This window comes from Salvelinus alpinus, chromosome 5 (genome assembly GCF_045679555.1).
Source record: "Salvelinus alpinus chromosome 5, SLU_Salpinus.1, whole genome shotgun sequence".
NCBI classification, from domain to species: domain Eukaryota; kingdom Metazoa; phylum Chordata; class Actinopteri; order Salmoniformes; family Salmonidae; genus Salvelinus; species Salvelinus alpinus.
This window is the reverse complement of record NC_092090.1, coordinates 72976051-72997846: the sequence shown is the minus strand read 5'-3', so window position 1 is coordinate 72997846 and position 21796 is coordinate 72976051. Positions and strand designations below refer to the sequence as shown.

The following is a 21796-nucleotide window of genomic DNA, read 5'->3' as shown; positions in this document are numbered from 1 at the left end:
CATAAGTCCAATTAGGTTGGACTGGGAGAGAGAGAAATGTGTGTGTGCCTAAGAAAATACAGAAGAACAATTAAACTGTGTTTGAACCGACCTGGCTAGAACTCTGAGAAACGTATGAGGACAGGGAGTACTTCTCAAGGTTTCCCTAATCTCGGGGGAATGGAACTGTTGGCTGGGTAGTGATACACAGTGGTGAGAACTATGGAGAAGGATAAAACTCACCTACTGTTTGTGTGTATGTATGTGCGTATGATATCTACTGTTTGTGTGGAAGTATGTGCGTAATTAAGGAGCATGGTATAAAATGGATGTCTTTGTATTCTTGACTTTAGAACGTTCTCTGAATAAACTGTACTAACCTTGTGCATAAGCTGAGTCTTTGCCTAATTATTATTATACCCATGGTCTTACAACCCTCGGGGATTGGTCAAAGCTATTGATTGATAGTTATTATCATTGGGATTGAAAATTCTCATGACACAGCCCGCTTGGAATTTGCCAAAAGGCACCTAAAGACTCTCAGACCATGAGAAACAAGATTCTCTAAGACTTGGCATTCAAGTCTTTGGCCTGAATGCCAAGCTTCATGTCTGGAGGGAACCTGGCACCATCCTTACGGTGAAGTATGGTGGTGGCAGCATCATGCTGTGGAGATGTTTTTCAGCGGCAGGGACTGGGAGACTAGTCAGGATCAAGGGAAAGATGAATGGAGCAAAGTATAGAGCGATCCTTGATGAAAACCTGCTCCAGTCAGGACATCAGACAGCCCCCACACCACTAGAGGGATATCTTCAACCACCAACTTACCATCCTGAGACAAGGCCGAGTATAGCCCACAAAGATCTCCGCCACAGCACAACCCAAAGGGGGGGGGGGGGGGGGCGCCAACCCAGACAGGAAGATCACGTCAGTTACTCAACCCACTCAAGTGACGCACCCTCCTGTAATAGGTTTAGAGGCAGAGAATCCCAGTGGAGAGAGGGGAACCGGCCAGGCAGAGACAGCAAGGGCGGTTCGTTGCTCCATAGCCTTTCCATTCACCTTCACACTCCTGGGCCAGACTACACTCAATCATATGACCCACTGAAGAGATGAGTCTTCAGTAAAGACTTAAAGGTTGAGACAGAGTCCGCGTCTCTCACATGGGTAGGCAGACCATTCCATAAAAATTGAGCTCTATAGGAGAAAGCCCTGCCTCCAGCTGTTTGCTTAGAAATTCTAGGGACAATTAGGAGACCTGCGTCTTGTGACCGTAGCGTACGTGTAGGTATGTACGGCAGGACCAAATCGGAAAGATAGGTAGGAGCAAGCCCATGTAATGCTTTGTAGGTTAGCAGTAAAACCTTGAAATCAGCCCTTGCCTTAACAGGAAGCCAGTGTAGGGAGGCTAGAACTGGAGTAATATGATCACATTTTTTACTTCTAGTCAGGATTCTAGCTGCCGTATTTAGCACTAACTGAAGTTTACTTTGTGCTTTATCCGGGTAGCCGGAAAGTAGAGCATTGCAGTAGTCTAACCTAGAAGTAACAAAAGCATGGATTCATTTTTCTGCGTCATTTTTGGACAGAAAGTTTCTGATTTTTGCAATGTTATGTAGATGGAAAAAAAGCTGTCCTTGAAACAGTCATGATATGTTCGTCAAAAGAGAGATCAGGGTCCAGAGTAACGCCGAGGTCCTTCACAGTTTTATTTGAGACGACTGTACAACCATCAAGATTAATTGTCAGATTCAACAGAATATCTCTTTGTTTCTTGGGACCTAGAACAAGCATCTCTGTTTTGTCCGAGTTTAAAAGTAGAAAGTTTGCAGCCATCCACTTCCTTATGTCTGAAACACAGGCTTCTAGCGAGGGCAATTTTGAAATGTACAGCTGTGTGTCATCCGCATAGCAGTGAAAGTTAACATTATGTTTTTGAATGACATCCCCAAGAGGTAAAATATATAGTGAAAACAATAGTGGTCCTAAAACGGAACCTTGAGGAACACCGAAATTTACAGTTGATTTGTCAGAGGACAAACCATTCACAGATACAAACTGATATCTTTCCGACAGATAAGATCTAAACCAGGCCAGAACTTGTCCGTGTAGACCAATTTGGGTTTCCAATCTCTCCAAAAGAATGTGGTGATCGATGGTATCAAAAGCAGCACTAAGGTCTAGGAGCACATGTGTTGGGCTGACCCCAACCCCCTCTGGAGAGCCTGCAGTTGTGGATGGTGCAATTGCCGTGCTAGGTGGTGATACAGCCCAACAGGATGTTCTCAATGCTGCATCTGTAGAAGTTTGTGAGGTTCTTAGGGACAAATTTCTTCAGCCTCCTGAGGTTGAAGAGGGGCTGTTGCGCCTTCTTCACCACACTGTCTGTGTGAACGGACCATTGAGTGATGTGCACGCCGAGGAACTTTAAGCTTTTGACCCTCTCCACTGCGACCCCTTCGATGTGGATGGGGGTGTGCTCTCTCTGCTGTCTCCTGTAGTACACGATCAGCTCCTTTGTTTTATTGATGTTGAGGGAGAGATTTTTTTCCACCAAGGCACTCAGCTCCTCCTTGTAGACTGTATCGTCAATGTTGGTAATCAGGCCCACCACTGTTGTGTCGTCAGCTGACTTGATGATTGAGTTGGAGACACACATATCCACGTAGTCATGGGTGAACAGGGAGTACAGGAGGCGGCTGAGCACGCACCCCTGTGGGGCCCCCTTGTTGAGGATCAGTGTGGCGGAGGTGTTGTTGCCTACCTTCACCACTTGGGGTCGGGCCCATCAGGAAGTCCAGGACCCAGCTGCACAAGGAGGGGTTCAGACCCAGGGCCCTGAGCTTTTTAGTGATGAGCTTGGAGGGCACTATGTTGTTGAAGGCTGAGCTGTAGTTGATGAAAGGCATTTTTACATAGGTATTCCTCTTGTCCAGGTGGGATAGGAAGGTGTGCACTGAGATGGAGATTGCATCGTCCATGGATCTGTTAATAGATAGTGAATAAATCACTTTATTACCTAGAGTCTAGACCAATGAAATACAAGTGCAGGCTGGGAGGCTCAATGTGATCATTGTGAGTACATACCTACTGTGTACTGCTGTAACATGTATTCCACAGTGCAGTATTGTAAAATCAGGCACCATGTTTTTCCCTCACATGGGTTTACTGTTTAGACAGAGACGTTAGACTGCTGGCTATGGCCTCCTTTATGTTCACTGCTTCATGCAAAACAGAGGAAGAGCTGGGCCACTGGATCCTGCAGGGCACAATACAAATGTGAGGAGAGAGAGAGGAGGAAAGAGAGACATCACTGGTACACAGAGACGGAAAGGCATACAGTTAGCAGGCTTCAGACAGACAGCATAGAGAGGTTGCGTATATAAACTCAGTGGCCAATTTATTAGGTACACCTATCTAGTTCCCGGGTCGGACCCTTTGGCTCTAGAACAGCCTGAATTTTTCGGGCATGGATTCTACAAGGTGTGGCGTTCAAACGTTGCTCAATTGGTATCAAGGGACCTAACATGTACTAGGAAAACATTCCCCACGCCATTACACCACCGCCACCAGCCTGTACCGTTGACACCAGGCAGGATGGTGTCATGGACTGATGCTGCGTACGTCAAATTCTGACTCTGACATCAGCAACAGGAACTGTGATTCGTCGGACAAGGCAATGTTTTTCCACTCCTCAATTGTCCAGTGTTGGTGATCACGTGCCCACTGGAGCCGCTTCTTCTCGTTTTTAGCTGATAGGAGTGAAACGCAGCTGCAATAGCCCATCCATGACAAGGAACGACGAGTTCCTTGTCATGCGACGTTGAGCATGCGACCATGCTCAACATCGCTTAGGTCACTCGTTTTGCCCATTTTAACGTTCAATCGAACAGTAACTGCCTGGATGCCTGTCTGCCTGCTTTATATAGCAAGCCACGGCCACGTGTCTATAGGAGCGAACCATTTTCGTGAACGTGGTGGTGTACTTAATAAACTGGCAACTGAGTGTAGATTACAGTAATAATTATCCATTGAATGGTAGCAGGACACAAATTACCACCACCATCACTAATATTTTCTCTGTCTCTCGGTCTCTCTGTCTCTCTCCCTCTCTGCCCCTCCTCTCTCCCTCTCTGTTGGTCCCTCTCTCAGGTGACGTCCCAGCGGATGCAAGGGGTGTTGCTGCTGGTGTTTGCTAAGTACTACCACCTCCCCTTCCTCCGAGGGGTGCAGACAGAGACCACCCGCACTGGCCTGGGGGGCTACTGGGTGAGACAACTGCCTGTTGAGACCTCATCCAACTGACCAACTGACCAACTGGCGGAGAACCACAACCAACTGACAGAACGGACCCATCCTACTGACCAAGTGACAGAGAAGCACACCTAAATGACTGAACTGACCCAACTGATAGAGAACCACAGTCAAACAGCCACACCAATGAAGACTCAACACTCTAGGCTAGATAGAGTAAAATGGCATGCCAGCATTACTGAAGTTCACATTCAGAACTGGCCCACCCTTAAAACCTCCACACAGCCAGTTAGTCTAAGGACAGCCAGACAGTGCTAATGATGAAGAATGACCTGCCTCCAGGTTTGCTTCTGTTGGCCTCTTTGTTTCCCTTACTGTTCATCAATTAGTAGGAAGGGTTTAGCAGGAAGGGTTTTGGGGGGCAGGCTGTACCCAAAGCTTGTATCTGTGCTCCCTCCATACCTCTGATGTCCACAAGGTGGTGCTTTAGTGTTTCGAAAGATAATGTCTTTATGGTTCAAAGCATTAAACACTCCCCAGATAATATATTTAGATATGTAAACATTAGAAAACACATTTTATTATATCTACTCTTTAAGAAGTTAAAATAATCAGTGTAGCCTTTAAGGCTAATGAAATCCCATGCAGTTGATCAAAGTGTGCAGGCAGGGGGATCTGTCTGCCTGTCTTACTGAGAGATACATAGAGTTCCATGTAGTAATGCACAGTGAAGTCTCTATTGTCTTCCCTGTATGAACTCAGATAAGCATCAGCACATTCTGCAGGTCTCCCTCTGCTGTGTCATCTCTTGTATTTTAGTAGGTCAGAGCTGTAGAGGGAGAGCAGCAGGAGGAACCACACGGCTCCATCCTGCCTCCATTCACACAGATCGCTGCACGTGAAATATTGATCATGTCATTCACTAGTCATAAATGTATCCGCACACTTCCTGCCCTCAGATGTGTTTACGCACCAGGGGTCGTATTTCATTAGCTAGGCTACTATTCATACTATTTATTCTCTCAGTTTGCAAATTGAATGTTTTATCCCATCATACTAATCCTGCCATTCTTCTGCGCCTGTCCCCAATCTTCAACCTTATTCTGTTTCTCTCTTTTTCTCTCACTCTACCCCTTCCTTTATTCTTTCTCCCCTTCTCCTTTCTCCATTCTTGTTCTAGGGTAATAAAGGGGGTGTGAGTGCGCGCATGTCTGTGTTTGGTCACACCATCTGTTTTCTGAACTGCCACCTGCCGGCCCACATGGAGAACTCTGAGCAGCGCATGGAGGACTTTGAGAGCATCCTGCAGCAGCAGCAGTTTGAAGGCCAGGCTGCCACAGGGGTGCTCGACCACGAGTTAGTCACTCTACACATGAACGCGCACACCCACCCACTTAAGTTTCCATCCAGGCACTTGCACAAATAAACAAACACATAAGAAAGCATGCTCAGAACGGTCCACCTCCCTTTTATCCAGCAAAGATATAGCGGGTATAGTTACTGTTACACTAAAAGAAGTACCTCATTTTGCCATCGATATACCTAAACAATATATTTTGTGTGATCTAGAGGACATACCTTATCATTAAAAAGGCGTCTTTGCAGTTCCGCTCTGTCCTAAATCCACTCCATACTATTCTCCTCCTCCACAGTGTGGTGTTCTGGTTTGGAGATCTGAATTTCCGCATTGATGAACTGGAGATTCCGGCAGTGAAAACAGCCATTGATAACAACAAACTCACCATGCTGTGGGAGAAAGACCAGGTGAGATGCCTGTTCAAGATAAAGGCCCATTGCACGGTCTTTAACGGAGCTTGTAATGCATAGACGATGCCACTAGAGGGCATACAGAGACCAAAATAACAGAGACACTTCATTTAACATTATTAATTGTTATCCCCCATTCTACAGCTGAACATGGCCAAAGACAGCGAGACGGTGCTGGTGGGCTTTCTGGAGGGACCTCTCAAATTCCCTCCCACTTACAAGTTTGACGTGGGGACAGATACATATGATACAAGGTTTGTGGTGACATGGGGGGTCCACCTTGCAGCTCTTTGAATTAAAAATTTAATGAGATGAGTGTTCTGATCGTCACAGTTCTTACCCTCCCTGCTCTCTCTATCTTTCTCTCTCTCTCAGTGGGAAGAAGCGTAAGCCTGCGTGGACAGACAGGATCCTGTGGCGTCTGAGGGCCACAGCTCCCTTTGGGCAGGCCCCTAATGCTGGGAAGAGAGGCTCTGTGTCAGGACTGAGCAGCGGGACCAAGGTCACCCAGCACTTCTACCGCAGCCACATGGAGTACATGGTCAGCGACCACAAGCCTGTCTCTTCCATCTTCACCCTCCAGGTGAGACACAGCCTCTCTCCCTCTCTTTCCCCCACACGTCCTACTTGTCACCTGAGCTGTGACATGCACATAACTGTGCCCGAAACCTGTAATAAACTGGGATAACCATGGTAGTAACAGATAGAGATACAGACAGTATGTTGATGCTGTGTTATCGCAGAGAGATGTTGATGTTGTGTTCTAATGATTGTATACCATGATGATATTGATGTCCAGAATGCTGTGTGTAGTTCCCCTATAAGGTGGACATGCCACTGGTGACAATCATGGTGGAGGATGAGTGGAACAGCATTGCAGACGCCACGTGCACATTCAAAGCTGCACCTAATTTCGCACGCAGCTCCTGGGACTGGATTGGGCTGTACAAGGTACTCACTCTTCCTCTTAACCTTCTAGTGCTGATTTCAATGTTTAACGAAGTTTGAAGTATCCCAGATAATGTTTATTGATAAAGTAATAATTAGCTAAGACATTAAGTTTTTTAAATCAAGAATTGGTGTTGCCTTTGCCTCCCCAGGTGGGATTCAAACACCATAAGGACTATGTAGGCTATGTGTGGGCCAAGCAGGAGGAGGCAGATTACCATAGAGTAGAACACGAGGTAAGGGCGACTTTTAATATATAATATGTGTATAATATATATACAGTTGAAGTCTGAAGTTTACATACACTTAGGTTGGAGTCATTAAAACTTGTTTTTAAACCACTCCACAAATGTATTGTTAACAAACTATAGTTTTGGCAAGTCAGTTAGGACATCTACTTTGTGCATGACACAAGTAATTTTCCCAACAGTTTTTTACAGACAGATTATTTCACTTATAATTCACTGTATCACAATTCCAGTGAGTCAGAGGTTTACATACACTAAGTTGACTGTGCCTTTAAACAGCTTGGAAAATTCCAGAAAATTATGTCATGGCTTTAGAAGCTTCTGATAGGCTAATTGACATAATTTGAGTCAATTGGAGATGTACCTGTGGATGTATATCAAGGCCTACCTTCAAACCCAGTGCCTCTTTGCTTGACATCATGGGAAAATCAAAAGAAATCAGCCAAGACCTCAGAAAAAAAATTGTAGACCTCCACAAGTCTGGTTCATCCTTGGGAGCAATTTCCAAACGCCTGAAGCCTGAAGGTACCACCTTCATTTGTACAAACAATAGTACGCAAGTATAAACACCATGGGACCACGCAGCCATCATACCGCTCAGGAAGGAGACGCGTTCTGTTTCCTAGAGATGGACGTACTTTGGTGTGAAAAGTGAAAATCAATTCCAGAACAACAGCAAAGGACCTTGTGAAGATGCTGGAGGAAACGGGTACAAAAGTATCTATATCCACAGTAAAACAAGTCCTATATCGACATAACCTGAAAGGCCACTCAGCAAGGAAGAAGCCACTGCTCCAAAACCGCCATAAAAAAGCCAGACTACGGTTTGCAACTGCACATGGGGACAAAGATTGTACTTTTTGGAGAAATGTCCTCTGGTCTGATGAAACAAAAATAGAACTGTTTGGCCATAATGACCATAGTTATGTTTGGAGGAAAAAGGGGGAGGCTTGCAACCTGAAGAACACCATTCCAACCGTGAAGCACGGGGGTGGCAGCATCATGTTGTGGGGGTGCTTTGCTGCAGGAGGGACTGGTGCACTTCACAAAATAGATGGCATCATGAGGGAGTAAAATTATGTGGATATATTGAATCAGTCAGGAAGTTAAAGCTTGGTCGCAAATGGGTCTTCCACATGGACAATGACCCCAAGCATACTTCCAAAGTTGTGGCAAAATGGCTTAAGGACAACAAAGTCAAGGTGATGGCCACTCCAATACAAAGCCCTGACCTCAATCCCATAGAAAATGTGTGGGCAGAACTGAAAAAGCTTGTGTGAGCAAGGAGGCTTACACACCTGACTTAGTTACACCAGCTCTGTCAGGAGGAATGGGCCAAAATTCGCCCTACTTATTGTGGGAAGCTTGTGGAAGGCTACCCAAAACGTTTAACCCAAGTTAAACAATTTAAAGGCAATGCTACCAAATACTAATTGAGTAAACTAATTGAGTAAACTTCTGACCCACTGGGAATGTGATGAAAGAAATAAAAGCTGAAATAAATAATTCTCTACTATTATTCTGACATTTCACATTCTTAAAATAAAGTGGTGATCCTAACTGACCTAAGACAGGGAATTTTTACAAGGATTAAATGTCAGTAATTGTGAAACTGAGTTTAAATGTATTTGGCTAAGGTGTATGTTAACTTCCGTCTTCAACTGTATAATATGAAACACATAAATGAACTGGAGAACCTTGTCATGGTATCTTTGTTTGTATCTTTGTTTGTTCTCTCCCTGTCTTCCTGTCTTTACCTCTGCAGGTGACCTTTACCGAGGAAGAATTGCCCAAGGGCTCAGGAGACTTCATTTTGTGTTACTATAGCAACAACACGAGCACCCTCGTGGGTGTGACAGAGCCTTTTCAGGTACCTACAATGATGCTCTGGTTTTAGGGTAAATATATCAAATGTTGAGGTATAATGGGAGCACTGGACTATGATGGGATTGGTAATTTAACTCTCCTTTGGTTCTTCCACCCCCACCCCCCCCTCCTCTTCTTAATTTTGATCTACACCCTTTTCCTATGCTACTCCCCTATGCTCTTATTTTCTTGATCGTCTCTTCTTTCTCTCTCTTCCTCCTCCACCTCCCTCTTCTCTCCTCTGCAGATCCAGCTGCCCACCTCCAGCCCCGCCGGTAGCCCCTCTGACGACAGTTCTGACTTCACCTCTGAGGACGACAGCACAGTGGTCGGTATGAAGACCAAATCCCGCAGTCCCAGCCCCCGGAAAAAGAAGCACAGAACACGACACAGCCAAAGCCGCAGTCCCAGCCACAGCCGCAGTGGCAGCCCTGCTCTGCCCGAAATGAAGGGCCTCAAGCTGCAGCCTGGCTTGGCCCACAACACCACTGATGGCTCTGCCTCTGGCAATGCCCCAGAGGGTACGGATCGGGAGAAGGTCTCAGCTGAGGCTGGAAATACAGGGTTGTGATGGAGCCCCTGTTATCCTGCTCTCACATTACCAACTATGTGTGGTTTCTTTATACATGATGCACTGTAGTGTATTGTATGTTTCCTTTATTGAAAATGTACATTTGCGGATGCCATTTGTTTCAGAACTGGGGTTAGGCTTCTGGTGCAGGAAGACTACTTTATCTTGTGTGATTTTTCTTAAGCAGTTTTCAAGTGTATATCTCCCTGTAGGTTCTCTCATTCCTCACTCTGTCACTCTTCCCTCTCAGGCATAGAACATACAGGGAGCTTTTGGCTGATTTCAATTGGTTCTTACTTGGCAAATCATTACCAAATCCCAGGCAGAGGGAAATTGCTACCAAATGCATTTCGGGTCCATATCGGCGGCAGTTTCACAGATATTTTGAAGCAGCATAATATTTCCCCCTCTATATCAGCCCTGGTGGCTTAGTCAGCAGATCAGCATGTGTGTGAGCATGAGGAAATGCTGTCTCCCGATGAGGTAAATGATTAGTTTGACTCCCAAAGGGAACATTCCTCGTAAATAGGAATAATCCCTATTTGCTTTAGCAGGTCCTGTCCTACATTTCAATACAGCATTGTCTACTGCTACATACATTCTCTAAGGGACCAGGTTCCACAGTATGTGCAACCCCTTGTGAGTTGTGAGCGCACCTCTGAGCGGCAGGTCTTTGTAAAACTATCCTGAGGCCTGACTGCATGGGTCACTTAAATGCCATGATGAAAAAATAAGGTAAAAAATGGCAATGTTCACCTTCAGGTTACTGATGTTCCCAGTTGTCCTCTTTCCTTCCCTCCCCATCTCTATCTGTCTATCTCTGTCTCTCTTATGTCCCCTCTCTCCCTTTTTCCCTTTGGGTGATGGTGATTAGTAGACACTGTTCTGTCACTAGTAGTGATGTGTTGAATTGTTAGCGTGTGACCTCCAATGAGCCATCCTAAACACTTTGTACCTATGGGCTGTTAGCTTAGGACAGTGTGTGCTGTTGTACTGTAACCTCATTGTGTGTGTGTTCATGTAAGTATGCCACTATGAGTGTGTTTTATGAAAGTTTGGGTTTGCAGAAGTGCGTGTGTATTTGTGTGATTGATAGTGATGTGTGTATGTGCTTGCATGGTTTTCTGGACTGTACATTCCGGTACTGTGATTTTGTGCTGTTAAAAGTGCTGTTTTAGATTCCTCTTTATAAGATACTTAGCTGTTGAGAAGTGTTAGGAAAAACATGTGATGATGACCGTGTAAACACAACATTATATGGTAGATATAGCTACATAAGGAAAATGAAAGAATGAATCAGTTTGCTAGCAGAACAACAATAAATACTTGTATTTATTTTATTCAATTTTTTCATCTTATTTAAAATATAGAAAATACAATGTAGATAGTTTGAAGCTCATCCAAGGTAAAGGATCAGTGCTGCATACAGTATGTGCAAGTGAACTTGACTTTTGTTGTTGTTATGTATTGATTATGTGTATCAATCAATATAACTGAATTGATCCAAAATACGGTTATAGAAAAGGTGATAAGGAAAGACTAGATCTGAAAATCAAGTTGAATTGTCCTTTGTTGTTTTAGTCTTTGGCAACGTCTCGCTCCCATACTGTACGTGCAATGAAAAATATGTGAGTAGTAACTAAGAAATGTTATTGAAAGCTTATATTATGTTTAAAAAAAAATGAGAGTAGGTTATGTATGTAAAGGACAAATATCAAATAGAGAACAGATGACAATCAGTGCCCAAAAAGATTATTATACTTAAACATTATGCATTTATTTTCTTATTTTGTGTCAAAAGAGAGCCTGAATTCTGCTGGCCAGTGTGGGTGAAAAAGGGTTTAAAGTTCAAGTTCTATTCAATTTAATAGGCTATATTGTGTATACATATTTGTTTTATATTTATTTTACTTTTATATTTATTCATGCACAACAGTTTTATGTGGAGGCAAAAATAAACAACCTATTTTCACTTGGTTTATCTGTGATTTCAGATCAAAAGTAGGTTATGTGCATTGTATTGGCTCTGCAAGCTTGTATGTCATTGGGATCTGAGGAGACTGTCTTAAAACATCTGGGCAACATTACAGCAACATTGTCAGAGGCAGGAATTGGTTAGTTGTTGAATGTTGATGTTGGAGGGTGGTGTGTGGACTCGTCCGCTGGGGTCAGGGCACAAAGGGGGAACTCCTCTGCTTTCCAGCTCAACACCTCTGTCACACACACACACTGTTCAGAGATAAAATAAAACTCCTCGTCAAGCTGTACAGCTGGTCTGCTCTCTGAGTCTCTCTTGTTTTCAGTCAGCCAGATCAAATGACATTGACCACTCTGATAAGGAATTAATTATATTGCACTACTTTGATGTTGTTTCAGTGTATTGTATGTGCTCTCTTATAAAACATAAAATGCTCTGACACCTCATTGTATTGGGGGTGTTTGCTTGCAGGGGAGAAGACCCCTAGAAATCTTACAAAGGAAGAATACGCTATGAGGCACGTTCAGTGTTGGTTGCTATTGAAAAATAACCAGGTCAGATCTACGATAGTCATTGTAAAAAGCATTAACATTCTTTAAAAAATTCTACCAACATAGTATCCTAAACCTAAAGACCCACAACTCTGCTAGTATTGTAGTCTGCATAAAGTATGTGTACAGTCAGGTCATTAATTATTGGCACCCTTAATACAGATGAGCATAAAATACTATTGCCACCCCTTTTTATTGCCACCCCTTTTTTCAATACTCTAGCACCCTCCCTCCTCTTGCAAGGATAATGACACTGAGCCTTTTTCTAGAATGTTTTATGAGATTGGAGAACACATTGGTAGGGGTCTTAGACCATTCCTCCATATATAATCTTCCAGGTCCTTGATATCCTTACTCTGCTCTTATGGATGGCCCTCTTCAATGGGTTTCAAATAAAATCCAAATAAAATCACATTTTATTTCTCACATGCCCCGAATACAACAGGTGTAGATTTTACTGTGGAATGCTTACTTATGAACCCTTTCACAACAATGCAAAGTTAAAAAGTAAGAAAAATTGGCCAAAAGGAATGGTAACACAATACAATAACGAGATTATATACAAGGAGTACCAGTACAGAGTCAATGTGCAGAGGTACGAGGTTGTTAAGCTATGTACATGTAGGTAAGGGTAAAAGTGACTAGGGAATCAGGATAGATAATAAACAATAGCAGCAGCGTATGTGAAGAGTCTGAAAGTGTGTGTTTGTGTGTGTGTGTGTCTGTGTGTGTGGCATAAAATGCATGTGTGTGTGTTTTATGTGTATGAGCGTATGTAGTCATATGTAGGCTATGTGTGTGTTGGAGTGTCAGTGTAGTATGTGTGAGTTTATGGGGAGAGTCCAATGAGTCTGCATAGAGCCGGTGCAAGAGAGTCTGTGCAAATATTAAGGGGGTCACTGCAAATAGTCAGGGTAGTCATTTGATTAACTGTTTAGCAGTCTTACGGCTTAGGGGGTAGAAGTAGTTCAGGAGCCTTTTGGTCCCAGACTTGGCGCTCCAGTACCACTTGCCATAAGGTAGCAGAGAGAACGGTCTATGACTTGGATGGCTGAAGTCTTTGACAATTTCTAGGGCCTTCCTCTGACACTGCCTGGTAAAGAGGTCCTGGATGGCAGGGAGCTTTGCCCCAGTGATGTACTGGGCCGTATGCACTACCCTCTGTAGTGCCTTGCGGTCAGAGGCCGAGCAGTTGCCATACCAAACGGTGATGCAGCCAGTCAAGATGCTCTCAATGGTGCAGCTGTAGAACATTTGGATGATCTGAGGGCCCATGCCAAATCTTTTTAGCCTCCTGAGGGGGAAGAAGCGTAGTCATTCCCTCTTCACGACTCTGTTGGTGTGTTTGGACTTTTGATAGTTTGGACTTTGTCCACATGACTTTTGATGTGGCCACATCCTTAGTGACACCGCGAGGAACTTGAAGATCTCAACCCACTCCACTACAGCCCTGTCGATGTGAATGGGAGCGTGCTCGGCCCTCCGTTTCCTGTAGTCCACGATCAGCTCCTTTATCTTGCTGACGCTGAGGGAGAGGTTGTTGACCTGGCACCACACTGCCAGGTCTCTGACCTCCTACCTATAGGCTGTCTCATAATTGTCCTATCATCGTCGTGTCATCAGCAAACGTAATGGTGGTGTTGGAGTCGTGCGAGGCCATGCAGTCATGGGTGAACAGGAGGGGACTAAGCACACACCCCTGAGGGGCCCCTGTGTTGATGGTCAGTGTGGCGGATGTGTTGTTGCCTATACTCACCAACTGTGGGTGGCCCGCCAGGAAGTCCAGCATCCAGTTGCAGAGGGAGGTGTTCAGTCCCAGGGTCTTTAGCTTAGTGATGATCTTGGAGTGCACTATGGTGTTGAACGCTGAGCTGTAGTCAATGAACAGCATTCTCACGTAGGCGTTCCTTTTGTCCAGGTGGGAAAAGGCAGCGTGGAGGGCAATAGATATTGTCATCATCTGTGGATCTGTTGGAGCGGTATCCAAATTGGAGTGGGTCTGGGATAATGGTGTTGATGTGAACCATGACCAGCCTTTCAAAGCATTTCATGGCTACAGATGTTAGTGCTACGTGGCGATAGTCATGGTAAGAGATTATGTCATGTTTGTGTAAAGATCATAGCTTGTGGTTGGACTTTGAATGTGCCATTGAATGTGTTTTTGAGAAACCCCCACAAGTAATGCTGTTGCTGTAATACATACAGATGCCATATCTACATTTGAAAATAATCTTGCAGCAACAGGAAATGTGAATTGTTATGGGGATTATTTAATGGACATTTTTTGTAGAGGTTGATACATTTTTCATTAGGGCAAATCAAGTCAGAAATTTGAACGTGGAAATTACAAACGTTAGAAGTCTTTTTAAACCTTGAATACACTACTAGTTTGCATTTCTTGTGCAGGAACAATTCTGCAACAACAGGATGATCAAATGAAGATACGGCATCTGTAAGAGGCAAGTCCGGGCCACAAGTCAATAAGCACTCTGATAGCGCTGGTGATGAAACAGACGACATTGCACTTTGTATGGGTTTTAAGTAAATGGTTTATGCAACAGTCATAGTTATACGACCTAAGGGCAGATATACTCACTGCAAAAACGTGCATTATTATCACTTCACTTACACAAGCTCATGAAACTTCCTTTAAACGTTTGTGTAATAACCTGATATGGTTGGAATCTTGGCCCTCCCACCCCTAAGGGAGGGCAGCTCCCGCTCAGCCCAGTCAAAGCTCTTCTCTGTCCTAGTACCCCAATAGTGGAACCAGCTTCCCCTTGAAGCTATGACAGCAGAGTTCCTGCCCATCTTCCAAAAAACAACTGAAACGCTACCTCTTCAAAGACTATCTTGAATTTCAATCATGCGGTAAAGCTATACTTCCGCGATGTGGATGGAATAGAGCCCTAAATGGGACACTGGTTGAGTAACCGTTGTTGGCTTGATTGATAAGAATGACTTCAGTTACTTTGTTATTTTTCTCAGACCTGTGTGTAGGCGGATTGCCAGGATCATTCCACCTCAAAAGGAACAAGAAAGAGGATTTCGACACCCACCATCTCAGATTGTTCTGAAATTGTTTCTGTAGTTAGTAAGAGATACAATTAACATTCCTGAAACATTATTTGGTTGAAATATAATTTGATTTCAGAGAAATTCAACTAATTGATTGTAACAAAATTGGCCACTTTAATTTATAGGATTCAGGTAATATTCAATAAATATAGTATCCAAAGTTCTTCCAACCAATGAATAAGACATGAGGAAACCAAACACATGGCTAAAACCCACCCACGGACACCCCCCACCCTATGCCAATCCCACCCCAACAACCAGTATACAGGAGCAGTTCTCTATGTTTGACAATTAGTATGAAGCTTTGGCTTGGAGTATTGCTTCTCCGTGCTATGAAATGTGTTCCTTGTGAATCTGGTGATTGTTTTCTTCCCCGTTCAGAGAAATGTGTAATTGAAGTCACTGCCATTATTTGGCGTGGCAGGTAGCATAGTGGTTAGAGTGGTGGGCCAGTAACCAAAAGGTTGCTGGATCAAATCCCAGAACTGACAAGGTAAAAACCTGTTGTTCTGCCCCTGAACAAGCCAGTTAACACACTGTGCTCTGGTAGGCTGTCATTGTAAATACGAATTTGTTCTTAACTGACTTGCCTAGTTAAACAAAAATAACAATGTTACCATCAAGTAGTGTGAAAGAACCATGTTTCTACCACTAGATGGTGCTGTTCCTGCTATACCGCCACACTATTTTATACATTTTCTGGTATCTTGTGTTTATTGAATAGATCACAACATTTCCTTTTGCAACTTTGCGTAGGCAGTCCTCCATGAAATAAATTCAGTTTCTCCTTTTCTTAGCAACCTAATGCTTCAATCCAACTCTCCTTGAATAGTCTAACAAGTGGCCGCTCTCTGCAAGGGCTATCCCTATTGTGCAATTCTCATATAAAGATGTTTTCTAGCCCAAAACTTTGATGGAGAAATGGGATAGCGACTAAAATGTTGTGACAAATGTTGTGACAACTATTGTAAAGTGGCTGTTCCACTGGATGTCATAAGGTGAATGCACCAATTTGTAAGTCGCTCTGGATAAGAGCGTCTGCTAAATGACTTAAATGTAAATGTAAATGTAAATGTAATAAAATAATACATTACATGGCAGTCTTGTGTTTTTCAATAAAATAGGAAACAGTTTTATATATATTACAATTATTGACATTTACCATTAAACCCTATACCATTACAAAACACTATGTAACGTGTGTTTGGGACTTTTGCCACTGAAGACCATTAGAGACCATGACATTGAAACCACTAGAACTGCTGTAGCCAAATGGTTTGCTTGTTCACCAGGAATAGTTTCATTCACTCACTCATCCCGTTGCGCTGGCTGGTGCATAGGGAAGCAACAAAAGCACTCAATTTCTATCTGAATGGTCTAAGAGAACTAATCCAGACCTTTTTTGAAGGGAATAAACCACACACAAAGGGGACATTTCCTGGACACAGATTAAGCGTAAAAGAAGGACATAGTATGGAGAAGCAATACTCCAAACCGCAGCTTCATATTTGTCAAACATAGAGAACTGATACTGTATACTGATTGTTGTGGTTGGATTGGCATGGGGTGTTGGGTGTTGGGTGTCCGTTGGTAGCTTTAGAATTTTGGGGGGGATTCCTCATGTCTTACTCACTGGTAGGAATTGGATTGTTGGGCATTATATTTATTGAATATGATCTGAATCCTATTGTCACAACTTCCGCCGAAGTTGGCTCCTCTCCTTGTTCGGGCGGCGTTCGGCGATCGATGTCACCGGCTTTCTAGCCATCTCCGCTCCATTTTTCATATGTCCATTTGTTTTGTCTTGTCCCATACACACCTGGTTTTCATTCCCTAATCAATTTACATGTATTTGGCCCTCTGTTTCCCATCATGTCTTTGTGTGGAATTGTTTGTTTTGTGTTGTGGATTATTGTCGGACGATTTACTTTTGTCATGTTCCGTGTTTTTGGCACATTAATGTTTTTATGTGCTGTATTTTGTAGAACGGAATTCAAGTGTGCCTGTTCACTACACTCTGCTCTCCTGCACCTGACTTCGCCTCCCGTACACACCGTTGACACCTATACATTTAAATGGTCACATTTGGTGCAATCAATTAAATAACATTATTTTGTTTAAATTTTATTTTATAGGATGCCAATCGAACTTGTTTCTAACAACAGAAATGATTTTGGAACAATGTAAGAGGGTGGGTGTCATGACTTGTTGAAATTATATGGAACAACTCAGCTCTCTGTTCTCCCTGATGCAACATTGGGCTGGTTTTGAGACAGTGGGGAACGTGACAGTGCCATTGTGTGTCAGTCACATACCCAGGCACAATCCCTCCCAAAAAATGCTTTGTCATTCTAACTGGGGTGGCTGATGTGGAGCAGGATGTTTGGATTAACACATGGCTTGATAATAATAGAATCGACGGTTGACTCATACTGTATGGCCCTCCTCTGCTCTTGTCAAATGACAATGAGTGAATGAGAAAAGTATCCAACTAAAGATGATGTTGCAGATTCAGTTCAGATGCAACATGCTTTCTTTTGCAAATCAATTTTGTTGGAACAAATTCTGTAGGGTTTTCACTCGCACTGTACTTCACTCGCACTGTACTTTTTGCTCCTAAATTGGGATGAGTAACTCATTTCTGGCAAGGTAGACGTTTATCTCTGTCATGCATGGCATTGAATGAGGGAGGGGTACCACATGTAACTGTCTGCTGTTGAACATTTGAACATCTTGGCCATGTTCTGTTATAATCTCCACCTGGCACAGCCAGAAGAGGACTGGCCACCCCTCATAGCCTGGTTCCTCTCTAGGTTTCTTCCTTGATGTTGGCCTTTCTAGGGAGTTTTTCCTAGCCACCGTGCTTCTACACCTGCATTGCTTGCTGTTTGGGGTTTTAGGCTGGGTTTCTGTACAGCACTTTGATATATCAGCTGATGTAAGAAGGGCTATATAAATACATTTGATTTGACTGCTAATGACTAATATGTATCTCAGTGTTGTGCCAAGTGGTCTCATTTTTATTTTCCGTCATCCTCTCTTTGACTTTCTTTTAGCGTCCTCACAATGACACTCAACACCCCTGCTGCACAACCTCTGCCCTGTCAATTGTCCTGTGACTAGAGTTGCAAAATTCTGGGAACTTCCAATAAATTCCCTGGATTTGCTGCTTATTCCCTCCTGATTCCGGGAATCCTCCAACTGGGATTTCGGGAAAACCAGGGAATGTATTGAATTTTGCAACCCTAGCCATGACCCTTCATTATCAGTAACCACTAGGAAATATAATCCCAGTCTTAATCCCATATTTTGAGAAACAATGGAAAATGTTGCAGGCTGGATGAAGGCCTCTCTTGATGCAAGACTAGAGGCAAGCCCAGGACTATATTGGACCCTTCTATTATAGAAATAACTTTGTTGGTGTCCGTGTTGCTGTTGGTGTCATATTATGTAGGTCATACAGTGATGCCAAACACACGCCAATCAAACACTCACCCATACTTGACGTAGTTCCCCAAACCACGGTTTCCCAAACTCGGTCCTGCCCCCACCCCTAGCACTACACAGCTGATTCAAATAACCAACTCAACACCATTATTTGAATCAGCTGTGAAGTGCTAGGGCTAAAACCCAAAACATGCACCTGGGAGGGTATTGGCCTTTGCCAGATTGGCTTTTACTTAAGTATCGAGTGGTGCAGCGGTCTTAGGCACTGCATCTCAGTGCTAGAGGCGTCACTACAGACCCTGGTTTGATCCCGGGCTGTATCACAACCGGCCGTGATCGGGAGTCCCATAAGGCGGCGCACAATTGGCTCAGCATCGTCAGGGTTAGGGGAGGGTTTGGCCGGGGTAAGCCGTCATTGTAAATAAGAATTTGTTCTTAACTGACTTGCCTAGTTAAATAAAGGTTAAATAATTTTTTATATTGTGTATTGCTAAAGTGTTGTACTGGATGTTTGTCATTTGATGCTGCTGATCTACAGTGCCCCTTGCTGTGGTCCGAATGCTCGCCTGGTAATGGAGCACTCTTTAACCCTTACATGCCTTCATGTCCCCAGGTATTTTAAGGAGTAGAAAGTACAGCTGGAAAGCTATACTGTACATGCAGACATATTTCACATGGCCCAGCAATCAATACTAGTGATAATGAATCCATCAGTGAATGAAAGCTGTAATGGGTGGGTTGATTGTAATGTCTAAAATTATGTACTTTCATCTCTCTCAGAGGTCTTATGTCACTGATATGCCATGAACATAAGTTGGGAGGTCCATTTAGAGAGCACTAAGTGCCTCCACTTTCTGACTAGGACAAAGCTCATACAGTATCTACCACACAAAGTGGACTGAAATAGGTACCTGTGCTGATTTTTGGGTGTCGATGCTCATTTTGTGATGCCGGTACTCTTATTTTAGAGCCAATATTCTATGAGGTTCTGGAACAGACAGGTACTCGAGCATGTGCAAATTTTAGGTGTGCACCAGTTCAAGCAATGCATATAGAAGACTTAAAACAACCATCCAAAATGTGATTTAAAGTTCTACCAACCGTTGCAGTGATTAGGGACATACATGCCCGGAAGCAATAACCTGATAAACCTGAAAATAAGTTTATGACAAAGGCAGTGTGTTCTCTTGCATAACTGAATTCCAGGTTTCACAAAAAGCTTCCATTTCACCAATCCCCTTTAGGCTAGATTGACCAGCTCAGCCTCTTCATTTTGTAACTTAATCAAAAGCTCTGGCTTTGAACATTGAGTACCTTTTTGAGGGCACAGATAACATTAATAATGTCTGTGCATGGAATGATTTGCAGTCACTTTAACTGTAGTGACACAGTTTGGTTTCATTGAAGAGCAAAGTATTGAGAGGAGCTGGATCTTGACCACCTGTTTATAAATTCTAAACATTTGATGCAAAATAGAATGTGATATATCTGCAGTTTACAGACCAAATAAATAAATCGTGAAATTATAAAAAAAAACATCTGTGATGTTTCTTAATGCAAATAAATGTAGGGTGCACATCAGAATCATGCATTATTTTACTAAATTGAGTAAAGTTTCTTCCTTTTTGTACAGATTGTGTTTTATATACCTCCTGCCCCTGAACCTTTCTCTTGGTTACAGGTTACTCAGCTTGAAATGAGTAAAGCAGTATGTAAACATTGTTAAAGTGACTAGTGTTCCATTATTAAAGTGACCATGTTAGCTAACCCCTCCCCTAACCCTTTAACCTAATTCCTAATCTTAACCCTAACCCCTAACCTAGCTAACGTTAGCCAGCTAGCTAATGTTAGCCACCTAGCTAGAATTCGTAACATAGAATACGAATTACAATTCGTAACATATCATACGAAATGGGTAATGGACAACCACATTAATACATACCATATGAAAGGTAACATACGAAATGGTTTGTCTCGGAATGCACATTCACTTGTACTTTGCGATTTAGAACGCGTCTCAACGAATCAAAATGCCTGTGTTGGCCAACCCGTTGTAGAATATACATTTCGTAATGCTTAGGTTGTTATGAATGTACTGATATTAGTAGGACACGTGATATCCCGGCAATTTTGAGAAAAAAACACTTTATATCGAAGTTGTGCCTGTTCTTCAGACGCATATCTGCTTGGTCCCATATCTGTTCTTGCCTCCTCCCGACTGCCTTCCATTTTTTAAATACATTTATTTTCATTGCTAGAGCGGCCATTTGAGTATCTGGTCAATATAGTGGGTGATATAATATACCCTATGCCTGCAAATATTGAGGCAGCTTATTCTAATCCTTACCCAATCAATAAAAATGCACTAAATCACCGATTTGACACATCATTGCGCACATGCTAGGATACACATCATGAAATATATTGAGACAAATTACAAACAGTAGCCTGCAAGTAGCAAAACATAATTAAATTCATTGAACATGGAATGTATTTCAATATGAGTTAAATAGGCCTATAGTCTACTGCTTATATTTAACAGTCATCTCGGTTTTCATTTTAAGCATATTTTTAATCGTCGTTTGTTTGATTCAATTGCAAATACATTGCATGGCAACTTCGTATTCGTAGTTAATTTGTCCTGAAGTTATCAGCGGTCAGAGACTGACAAACCATGTGATTCTATGTTTAGAGGAGATATTCTGTTTATGAAGTGATGCGGGAGTGCGAAAAAGCATCTAACGACGCATTTAGCAGGCGTTAGATTACGAGCGTTTTCAAGTGCAACATTAATACCATTGGTTTTGAGAAACAGCTCGGGGATTTAACGATGATCCTTAGAAGGTTCTAACGATTAATTTAGCCTTAATATGCTTTTTGGAAACCAGGCCCTAAGCATTACGAAACTTCTATTAAATCAAATAAACCTCGTATCAAAACAGCAATTAATTGACTAAATTCGACACTCTCTCATTGCCCACACATACAAAAACTACTCCCTTGCTTAATAATTAATGACCTGCTTAACGTGGACATATTTTGGTGTGAGTAAACCCTCTCGCTTCGCCTCTTCCTCTCTGATTATACGAGAAGTATGACGTTGAGCCGC

General features: G+C 43.0%; 1 protein-coding gene and 1 long non-coding RNA gene across 2 annotated transcripts in view; one reads left to right on the top strand and one right to left on the bottom strand.

Annotated features, from left to right (window-relative positions):
* Nucleotides 1–11605, top strand: part of LOC139576735 (phosphatidylinositol 4,5-bisphosphate 5-phosphatase A-like) — a 38132-nt gene extending 26527 nt beyond the window's left edge. Inside the window, exons 5-13 of the mRNA XM_071403138.1 lie at nucleotides 4132–4248; nucleotides 5414–5589; nucleotides 5886–5997; nucleotides 6145–6254; nucleotides 6376–6583; nucleotides 6814–6951; nucleotides 7101–7184; nucleotides 8962–9066; nucleotides 9310–11605. Coding sequence (XP_071259239.1) covers nucleotides 4132–4248; nucleotides 5414–5589; nucleotides 5886–5997; nucleotides 6145–6254; nucleotides 6376–6583; nucleotides 6814–6951; nucleotides 7101–7184; nucleotides 8962–9066; nucleotides 9310–9633 — 1374 coding nt within the window. The 3' untranslated portion in view covers nucleotides 9634–11605. The remainder of the gene's footprint in view (nucleotides 1–4131; nucleotides 4249–5413; nucleotides 5590–5885; nucleotides 5998–6144; nucleotides 6255–6375; nucleotides 6584–6813; nucleotides 6952–7100; nucleotides 7185–8961; nucleotides 9067–9309) is intronic.
* LOC139576736 (uncharacterized) lies at nucleotides 11474–14233 on the bottom strand. The gene is made up of 2 exons (XR_011675164.1): nucleotides 13919–14233; nucleotides 11474–11862 (listed from the first exon to the last, which is right to left on the bottom strand). It is a non-coding gene; the product is annotated as an uncharacterized lncRNA (long non-coding RNA).
* Between the last annotated feature and the right edge of the window lie 7563 nt (nucleotides 14234–21796).